This window comes from Pseudophryne corroboree, chromosome 7, assembly GCF_028390025.1.
Source record: "Pseudophryne corroboree isolate aPseCor3 chromosome 7, aPseCor3.hap2, whole genome shotgun sequence".
NCBI classification, from domain to species: domain Eukaryota; kingdom Metazoa; phylum Chordata; class Amphibia; order Anura; family Myobatrachidae; genus Pseudophryne; species Pseudophryne corroboree.
The window spans coordinates 82,637,290-82,648,273 of record NC_086450.1 but is presented as its reverse complement, the minus strand read 5'-3'; the positions used below and the strand labels follow the sequence as shown (position 1 = coordinate 82,648,273).

The following is a 10,984-nucleotide window of genomic DNA, read 5'->3' as shown; positions in this document are numbered from 1 at the left end:
AGCTGCTGCCCATATTCCCAGCCAGTCTCTACCGACAATTAAGAATTTATAGCTCGCCTAGCTTATTCTGTAGGATTTACTTTGCCAGCCTCCTTCCTCCATCCCTCCGATTCAGGTGACTGTTTTTTTGTTGTTGTTTTTTTTGTGTGGGTTTTTTTTTTTTTTTTTTTTGGCTTCCTGCTTAGTAGTATTCAGTAGGGTTTTCAAAGTGAATCTGTTTTTGTCTGCAGGCCTATGATCGAGCCTACGCCCCCCCTGCTGCTCCTCCTCCGATTCAGACAGACGCTACCCTTCCATCATACAAACCGAAAGCACCCAGTGATGCACAGTGCAAGGAAAGGTTGTTTGTGGTGTTCAATCCTCACCCATTACCCGTGGAAGTGGTGGAAGATGTATTCTGGTAAGGTTTCCCTTACCTTCACTGACACATCTAGGATAATAGCTCTTTTTTTGCTAGGTACATGCTAGATGACTTGCAAATGATGCAATGTCGTCAACGATTTCCCTTGATCTCCCGGGCAAACGATATAGTGCATACACATTGTGCAATCTTACAAAATGTATTATCAATGGCCACATCCAGGAGTATGCTGTCCTCAGATTCAGCTACATGTAGGGAAGATCTGAAGATGCAATGGACAGGAGCGCGCATAGTGCATACACACGCGATAATTTGTCGTTCCGACGCTTCTAAATCGGCCATATTGTTAAAAAAAATAGTCTAGTATGTAGGGATCTTTAGGTCGCTCATTAGAGATTACAGATAATCTTGCATGTAGGAGTAGCCACAATGTGTGTAGTGTTCTGGAGTGAATTCTTCTTTTTCTATCATCCACTAGGGGACACTGGCACAACTTCAAGACTGTGGGGTGGTGATGGTGGCTTACAGTAAGCTGGCACTTTAAATAATCTAAGAAGTGAAACATGCTCCTCCCCCTCTATCCCCCATCATCCCTCCAGTTTTTCATTTTTGCTGAGGGAGCCGGTCTCTGCTGAGGGAGCTCCTGCTCAGTTATATTACTTTACTTTATTTCAATTATTTTTCTGTTACGTTCTAGAGGATGTTGGGGACTCCAAAAGGACCATGGGGTATAGACGGGCTCCGCAGGAGACATGGGCACTCCAAAGACTTTAGATGGGTGTGCACTGGCTCCTCACTCTATGCCCCTCCTCCAGACCTCAGTTAGATCCTGTGCCCAGAGGAGACTGGATGCACTACAGGGGAGCTCTACTGAGTTTCTCTGAAAAAAACTTTTGTTAGGTTTTTTATTTTCAGGGAGCACTGCTGGCAACAGCCTCCCTGCATCGTGGGACTGAGGAGAGAGAAGCAGACCTACTTAAATGATAGGCTCTGCTTCTTAGGCTACTGGACACCGTTAGCTCCAGAGGGTTGGAACACAGGTCTCATCCTCGCTGTTCGTCCCGGAGCCGCGCCGCCGTCCTCCTCACAGAGCCGGAAGATAGAAGCCGGGTGAGTATAAGAAGGAAGACTTCAAAGGCGGCAGAAAACTTCAGATCTTCATTGAGGTACCGCGCAGCGGTAACGCTGCGCGCCATTGCTCCCAAATTCACACACACACTGACGACACTGTATGGGTGCAGGAAGCAGGGGAGGGCGCCCTGGGCAGCAATAATAAACCTCAAGGGACACTGGCTGACATATAGATACTGCGGAGGCAGTATATTAAATAATCCCCCGCCAGTATAAAGAATTTGAGTGGGACCGAAGCCTGCCGTTCAGGGGGCGGAGCTTGATCCTCCATCACTAACCAACGCCATTTTCTCCACAGCACGCTGCAGAGAAGCTGCTCGCCGGACTCTCCCCTGCTGAATACAAGTACAGGGCAAAAAAGAGGTGGGGGGGCACATTTATTTGGCGCAGTGAGTGTATTATTGATATATAAAAGCAATGTACAGACTGGGATTTTGTTCCAGTGGCGCTGGGTGTGTGCTGGCATACTCTCTCTGTCTCTCCAAAGGGCCTTATTGGGGGACTGTTTTTCTTTCTCTCTCTCTCTCTCTCTCTCTCTCTCTCTCTATATATATATATGTGTGTGTGTGTGTGTGTGTGTGTGTGTGTGTGTGTGTGTGTGTGTGTATATATATATATATGTTTATAAATTTCTATCCCAGAATGTGTGGGGGTGTCGGTTCGTGTGTGTCGGCATGTCTGAAGCGGAAGGCTCGTCTAAGGAGGAGGTAGAGCAGATGATTGTGGTGTCTCCGTCAGCACAGTTGACACCTGATTGGATGGATATGTGTGATGTTTTAAATGCAAATGTTTCTTTATTACATAAAAGATTGGACATAGCAGAGTCCAGAGAAAAAGAAAAATGAGCTGAACGCTTTATTTGAAAAGGCTTGGGAGACTCCAGAAAAGAAACTGCAGATTCCCAAGAGAATTCTTATGGCGTATCCTTTCCCCGCACAGGACAGGTTACGGTGGGAATCCTCGCCCAGGGTGGACAAGGCTTTGACGCGCTTGTCCAAAAAGGTGGCGCTACCGTCTCCAGACACGGCAGCCCTCAAGGATCCTGCTGATCGCAGACAGGAGACTACCTTAAAATCAATTTATACACATACGGGTGCCTTGCTCAGACCAGCAGTAGCGTCGGCATGGGTATGTAGCACAATAGCAGCATGGGCAGATAACTTGTCATCTGACATTGACACCCTAGATAAGGATAGCATTTTATTGACCTTGGGTCATATTAAAGACGCAGCCTTATATATGAAAGACGCTGCGAGAGACGTTGGTCTGTTGGGTTCAACAGCCAATGCCATTGCAATTTCTGCTAGGCGAGCACTGTGGACCCGCCAATGGACGGGTGATGCCGATTCAAAGAGACATATGGAAACTTTGCCTTACAAGGGTGAGGTTTTATTTGGGGAGGGCCTTGCGGACCTGGTTTCCACAGCTACCGTGGGTAAATCTTCTTTTTTGCCTTATGTTCCCCCACAGAAAAAGAAAACACCTAAATATCAGATGCAGTCCTTTGGGTTGCATAAGTCCAGAAGGGGTCGGGACTCTTCCTTCCTCGCCAGAGGTAAGGGTAGAGGGAAAAGAATGCCTGCTACGGCTAGTTTCCAGGAACAGAAGTCCTCCCCCGGCTTATACAAAATCCACCGCATGGCGCTGGGGCTCCACTGCGGGAGTCCGCGCCGGTAGGGGCACGTCTTCGACTCTTCAGCCAGGTCTGGGTCCATAGGTCTGGGTGCTGTCAGATGTGGATCCTTGGGCGATAGAAATTGTATCCCAAGGCTACAAACTGGAATTCGAAGAAGTGCCTCCTCGACGATTTTTCAAGTCGGCTTTGCCAGCTTCTCCCCCAGAGAGGGAAATAATTTTAGCTGCAATACAAAAGCTGTGTCAACAGCAAGTGATTGTCAAGGTTCCCCTAATGCAACAGGGGAAAGGGTACTATTCAACCCTATTTGTGGTCCCGAAACCGGATGGCTCGGTCAGACCCATTCTGAATCTAAGATCCCGAAACCTGTATCTAAAGAAGTTCAAATTCAAGATGGAATCTCTCCGGGCAGTGATCTCCAGCCTGGAAGGGGGGGCATTTCTGGTTTCCCTAGGATGCATACCTTCATGTCCCCATTTATCCTCCTCATCAGGCGTACCTGAGATTCGCTGTACAGGACTGTCATTACCAGTTTCAGACGTTGCCGTTTGGGCTATCCACGGCCCCGAGGATTTTCACCAAGGTAATGGCGGAAATGATGGTGCTCCTACGCAGGCAAGGAGTCACAATTATCCCAAACTTGGACGATCTCCTGATAAAAGCGAGATCGAGAGATCAATTGCTGAAAAGCGTGTCACTCTCCCTGAGAGTGCTGCAGCAACACGGCTGGATCCTAAATCTGCCAAAGTCGCAGTTGATTCCAACGACTCGGCTATCATTTTTAGACATGATTCTGGACACGGAAAAGAAGAGGGTTTATCTCCCAACGGAAAAAGCCCAGGAACTCCAGAGCATGGTCAGAGACCTGCTAAAGCCAAAAAGAGTGTCGGTTCATCAATGCACTCGAGTACTGGGAAAGATGGTGGCGGCCTACGAGGCCATCCCCTTCGGCAGGTTCCATGCGAGGACTTTTCAGTGGGACCTTCTGGACAAGTGTTCGGGGTCCCATCTACAAATACATCAGAGAATAAGCCTGTCGGCCAGGGTGTGTCTCCTGTGGTGGCTGCAGAGTGCTCACCTTCTAGAGGGTCGCAGGTTCGGCATTCAAGACTGGGTTCTGGTAACCACGGACGCGATGCCTCAGAGGATGGGGAGCAGTCACACAAGGAAGAAATTTTCAGGGACTGTGTTCAAGCCAGGAGGCTTGTCTACACATCAACGTGCTGGAATTAAGGGCCATATACAACGGCCTACGACAAGCGGAGACTCTTCTTCGCGACCTACCTGTTCTGATTCAATCAGACAACGACACAGCAGTGGCTCATGTAAACCGCCAAGGCGGGACAAGGAGCAGTGTCGCAATGGCGGAAGCCACGAGTTTTCTTCGCTGGGCGGAAAATCATGTAAGCGCGCTGTCAGCAGTCTTCATTCCGGGAGTGGACCACTGGGAAGCAGACTTCCTCAGCAGACACGATCTCCATCCAGGAGAGTGGGGTCTTCATCAAGAAGTTTTTGCAGAGATAAGTCGTTGCGGGCTTCCTCAAATAGACATGATGGCGTCACGCCTCAACAAGAAACTTTGGAGGTATTGTTCCAGGTCAAGGGACCCTCAGGCAGTAGCGGTAGACTCCCTGGTAACACCATGGGTGTTTCCGTCGGTCTATGTCTTCCCTCCTCTTCCACTCATCCCAAAAATATTGAGAATCATAAGACGAAAAAGAGTCCAGACAATACTCATTGTTTCGGATTGGCCTCGAAGGGCCTGGTATTCAGATCTTCAGGAAATGCTCACAGAAGATCCGTGGCCTCTTTCTCCCAGGGAGGACCTGTTGCAGCAGGGGCCCTGCGTGTTCCAAGACTTACCGCGGTTACGTTTGACGGCATGGCGGTTGAACGCCAGATCCTAGCTAGGAAAGGTATTCCGGGGGAAGTCATCCCTACTCTGATAAAAGCTAGGAAGGAGGTGACGGCGAAACATTATCACCGTATCTGGAGGAAATATGTATTTTGGTGTGAAGCCAAGAATGCTCCTACGGAAGATTTCCACCTGGGCCGTTTTCTCCATTTTCTGCAGACAGGAGTGGATATGTGCCTAAAGTTAGGCTCCATTATGGTTCAGATTTCGGCCCTGTCAATATTCTTTCAGAAGGAATTGGCTTCTCTCCCAGAAGTCCAGACTTTTGTAAAGGGAGTGCTGCACATCCAGCCTCCTTTTGTGCCCCCAGTGGCGCTATGGGACCTTAATGTGGTGTTACAGTTCCTTAAGTCACACTGGTTTGAACCTCTTCAAACAGTTGAGTTAAAATTTCTCACTTGGAAAGTGGTCATGTTGTTAGCCTTGGCATCTGCGAGGCGGGTGTCCGAATTGGCGGCTTTGTCTCACAAAAGCCCCTATCTGATTTTCCATGTGGATAGAGCAGAGTTGAGGACTTGTCCTCAATTTCTGCCTAAGGTGGTTTCATCGTTTCATATGAACCCCAACCTATTGTGGCGCCTGTGGCTACGGGTGACTTAGCGGACTCCAAGTCTCTTGATGTAGTCAGGGCCTTGAAAGTTTATGTAGCCAGGACGGCTCGGGTTAGGAAAACAGAGGCACTGTTTGTCCTGTATGCAGCCAACAAGGTTGGCGCTCCTGCTTCTAAGCAGACTATTGGCCGCTGGATCTGTAACACGATTCAGCAGGCTCATTCTACGGCTGGATTGCCGTTACCAAATTCGGTAAGAGCCCATTCCACTAGGAAGGTGGGCTCTTCTTGGGCGGCTGCCCGAGGTGTCTTGGCATTACAACTTTGCCGAGCAGCTACTTGGTCGGGTCCAAACACTTTTGGTAAATTCTACAAGTTTGATACCTTGGCTGATGAGGACCTCTTGTTTGCTCAATCGGTGCTGCAGAGTCATCCGCACTCTCCCGCCCGGTTTGGAGCTTTTGTATAATCACCATGGTCCTTAGAGTCCCCAGCATCCTCTAGGACGTAAGAGAAAATAAAGCTAAATTTGGTGCAATATTCTTTATAGAAGGCGTTTTATTGGGCGCTTCAGAGCCGCTGATTGGGCGCTGGCAAATCCCCTCTGTGTCTCTCTGACGGGCTTTACTGTGGGTCTGTCCCCTATATGCCCGGTGTGTCTGTGGGTGTTTGGTGCAGGTGTCAACATGTCTGAGGCTGAAGGCTCTTCCCAGGAGGAGGCTGTATTGGGGACACAAACGTCTGTGGGGGTGACCCTGTCGGCACCGCCGACGCCGGATTGGGTAAATGTGTTGAATGCTAATGTGGCTCTTATTAGTAAGAGGCTAGATGAGTCTGAGTCTCAGACCCAGGCATGGAAGAAATCTGTAGAAGATATGTTATTGCAAAGTCGGGTCCCCGCAGGGTCACAGAAACGTACGCTGGCCCAATTGGCAGACGCTGATACCGACACGGATTCTGATTCCAGTGTCGACTATAGCGATTCCAGGTTAGATCCAAAATTGGCAAAAAGCATTCAGTACATGATTGTGGCGGTTAAAGAAGTACTACATATCACTGAGGACCCGGCTGTTCCTGATAAAAGGGTCTGTATGTATAAGGAAAGGAAACCTGAGAACGTTTCCTCCCTCTCATGAACTGAACACGCTATTTGAAAAACTCTGGGAAGCTCCTGCCAAAAAGTTTCATATTCCCAAAAGAATTATGTTAGCTTATCCGTTTCCCTCGGCGGATAGGGAAAAGTGGGAGTCACCCCCCACCGTGGACAAGGCCCTGTCACGTTTGTCTAAAAAGGTGGCTCTCCCATCACCTGACACGGCGGCCCTTAAGGATCCTGCGGATCGTAAACAGGAAACTACGTTAAAGTCCATTTATGCGACCACAGGTACGCTACTCAAACCTGTCATTGCGTCTGCGTGGGTAAGTAGTGCTATCGAAAAGTGCGCAGACAACTTGTCTTCTGAAATAGATACCCTAGATAGGGATAGCGTCCTCTTGACGCTGGGTTATATCAAGGACGCTGCAGCATACCGTAAGGAATCTGCGAGAGATATTGGTCTTTTGGGATCTACGGCAAATGCCATGGCAGTCTCAGCTAGACAAGTGTTGTGGATACACCAAAGGAATGCTGATGCTGATTCCAAGAAAAGTATGGAATCTCTACCATATAAAGGTAAGGCCTTATTTGGTGACGGCCTTGATGATTTGGTGTCTACAGCTACTGCGGGTAAGTCATCCTTTTTACCTTATGTTCCTCCACAACAAAACAAAACGCATCACTATCAAATGCAGTCCTTTCGGCCCAATAAATACAGAAAGGGCTGAGGTTCTTCCTTCCTTGCTACTAGAGGAAGGGGAAGAGGTAAACGATCACCAGCCTTGTCAGGCTCCCAGGAGCTGAAGTCCTCCCAGGCTTCTGCCAATTCCACCGCATGACGGGGCTCCTATGCGGGAGTCCGCACCGGTGGTGGCACGTCTCAAACTCGTCAGCCAGTTTTGGGTTCGTTCGGACCTAGACCCATGGGTTTTCCAGATAGTGTCCCAGGGTACAAGCTGGAGTTTCAAGACGTCCCCCCTCGCTGTTTTTTCAAATCTGCCTTACTAGCTTCTCTTCCAGACAGGGAGGTAGTTTGCGACGCAGTACAAAAGTTGTGTCAAAATCAAGTCGGGTTTCCCCAGTCACAACAGGAAGAAGGCTTTTATTCGAGCCCGTTTGTGGTCCCGAAGCCGGATGGCTCGGTCAGACCAATCCTAAACCTGAAATCCCTAAATTTCTACCTAAAGAAATTCAAATTCAAGATGGAGTCTCTCCGAGCAGTGGTCTGGAGGAAGGGGATTTCATGGTGTCGGTGGACATAAAAGATGCCTACTTACATGTTCCCATTTATCCTCTGCATCAGGCTTACATGAGGTTTGCAATTCAGGATTGTCATTACCAATTTCAAACGTTGCCGTTTGGTCTGTCCACGGCTCCGAGGATTTTCACCAAAGTGATGGCGGAGATGATGGTTCTCCTTCGCAAGCAAGGAGTCACGATTATCCCATACTTGGACGATCTCCTGATAAAGGCGAGATCCAGGGACCAGTTGGTGCAAAACGTTGCACTCTCCCTGACAGTTCTTCAGCAACATGGTTGGCTCCTAAATTTGCCAAAATCACAGTTGATTCCGACGACGCGGCTGTCGTTTTTGGGAATTATATTGGACACAGAACTACAGAGTCTTTCTTCCAGTGGACAAGGCTCTGGAACTTCAGAGTCTGGTCAAACAAATTCTGAAACCAGCAAGAGCGTCAATCCATCAATGCATTCGGTTGCTGGGGAAGATGGTTGCGGCCTACGAGGCCATTCAGTTTGGCAGATTCCATGCCAGAGTGTTCCAGTGGGACCTGTTGGACAAGTGGTCCGGGTCACACCTACACTTGCACCGGAGGATAATCCTGTCTTCCAAGACCAGGGTATCACTCCTGTGGTGGCTGCACAGCTCTCACCTCCTAGAGGGGCGCAGGTTCGGGATACAGGACTGGATCCTGGTGACCACGGATGCAAATCTCTGAGGCTGGGGGGCAGTCATAATGGGATAAAACTTCCAAAGAAGATGGTCAAGTCAGGAAACTTGTCTCCACATAAATGTTCTGGAGTTAAGGGCCATTTACAACGGCCTTCTGCAAGCGGAACATCTTCTTCGAGAGCTGCCTGTACTGATCCAGTCGAACAATGTAACAGCTGCAATGGCAGAAGCAACAAGGATTTGCCGCTTGGCGGAAAAGCATACAAGCGCTCTGTCTGCGATCTTCATTCCAGGAGTGGACAACTGGGAAGCAGACTTCCTCAGCAGACACGATCTCCATCCAGGAGAGTGGGGCCTCCACCAAGAAGTCTTCGCAGAGGTGACAAGTCGTTGGGAAGTTCCTCAAGTAGACATGATGGCATCTCGTGTCAACAAGAAGCTTCAGAGATATTGTTCCAGGTAAAGGGACCCTCAAGCAAATGCAGTGGATGCACTGGTGACACCGTGGGTGTTTCAGTCTGTGTATGTATTCCCTCCACTTCCTCTCATTCCAAAGGTTCTAAAGATCATAAGAAGAACAGAGATCCGGGCGATCCTCATTGTGCCAGACTGGCCAAGGAGGGCTTGGTATCCAGATCTACAGGAATTACTCATAGGAGATCCCTGGCCTCTTCCTCTACGCGAGGACCTGTTACAACAGGGGCCGTGCGTGTATCAGGACTTACTGCGGCTACGTTTGACGGCATGGCGGTTGAGCGCAAAATCCTAGCCTGTAAGGGTATTCCCAGTGAAGTCATTCCCACACTTATTCAGGCCAGAAAAGGGGTAACAAGGGGGCTCCTACGGAGGAGTTTCGGCTAGGACGTTTTCTCCATTTTCTACAAGCAGGTGTGGCTGCGGGCCTAAAATTGGGCTCAATTAAGGTACAGATTTCGGCCTTACCGGTTTTCTTTCAGAATTAATTGGCCTCCCTTCCAGAAGTTCAGACTTTCGTGAAAGGCGTGTTGCACATCCAACCTCCCTTTGTGCCTCCAGTGGTACCATGGGATGTGGTGTTGCAGTTCCTTCAATCACATTGGTTTGAACCTTTACGGAAGGTGGAGTTGAAATTCCTCACTTGGAAAGTGGTCATCCTGTTGGCTTTGGCATCGGCAAGGCAGGTGTCTGAGTTAGCGGCCTTGTCTCACAAGAGCCCTTATTTGATCTTCCATGAAGATAGAGCTGAATTGAGGACACGTCAACAATTTCTACTGCAGGTGGTTTCCTCTTTCCACATGAACCAACCTATTGTCTCCTTCGCGGAGTCAAAATCTCTGGATGTGGTCAGAGCTTTGAAGATTTTGTCGCCAGAACGGCTCAGTTTAGGAAAACAGAGGCTCTGTTTGTCCTGTATGCTCCAAACAAGGTTGGGTGTCCTGCTTCCAAGCAGACCATTGCATGCTGGATCTGTAACACGATTCAGCACACTTATTCCACGGCTGGATTGCCGTTACCGGAATCGGTGAAAGCCCAGTCTACTAGAAAGGGGGGGTCTCGGCATTGCAACTTTGCCAAGCATACACTTGGTTGGGGTCAAACACATTTGCAAAGTTCTACAAGTTTGACACCTTGGCCGATGATGACCTTAAGTTTGGTCAATCGGTGCTGCAGAGTCGTCCGCACTCTCCTGCCCGTTATAGAGCTTTGTTATAACCCCGTGGTTCTTTGATGACCTCGGCATCCTCTACGGACTAAGTGAAAAGGATTTACCGGTAGGTATTAAAACCCTATTTTCTCCTCAGGAATCTGCACTGTAGAGCAGAGACGGGTGCACATTGCTACAGAGCTGCCAGAAACTTAAAAGCCTGCACAAACTACAGGCTGGTGGCTGAAAGAATTTAGAATAGGGGTGTCAGTCAAATACCTCTATCCTTCTGACTTTCCTCCCTCTCGCTCTCTTTCTCTTTCTCTATATTATTGAGAGTGCTGGTGGAAAATTTTATGCGTCTCTAAAATGGCATAAGAACCATCTCACAATTACATACTGAGGTGGCTGCTTTACAGAAGGCCCGTGAGACGGTTAGGGAGAGTGATGTACCTTCTATTGCTACAGAGCCACCTTGGGTGTCGGGATTAACCAGGTCGGTAGAGGGTCTCGCAAATCGCTTGGACTGGTCCAGTAAACAGCTGCAGACAGTGTCCAAGGCTAAGAAACGTCCAGTGCCCTAAATTCTTCAGTCCGATGAATCTGGAGAAGAACTTCTCTCTCTCAGGACGAAGCTGAGGAGGACGATCGTGAGTTGGGCGAAATTACAGACGCAGATGAGGAATTTCTACCAGAACCTTCTCATGGGGTTGAAACTCTTATTTTAGCTAGAAGACACGGTTTGAACATATCCGAGAC

The 10,984-nt window shown here is 48.9% G+C and overlaps 1 protein-coding gene across 3 annotated transcripts in view; it reads left to right on the top strand.

The window, feature by feature from the left end:
* Positions 1 to 10,984, top strand: part of RBM45 (RNA binding motif protein 45) — a 124,026-nt gene that overhangs the window by 76,191 nt on the left and 36,851 nt on the right. For all 3 annotated transcript variants that reach the window (XM_063933385.1, XM_063933387.1, XM_063933386.1), the window contains one exon: positions 231 to 400. In XM_063933385.1, the coding sequence (XP_063789455.1) occupies positions 231 to 400 (170 nt within the window). The remainder of the gene's footprint in view (positions 1 to 230; positions 401 to 10,984) is intronic.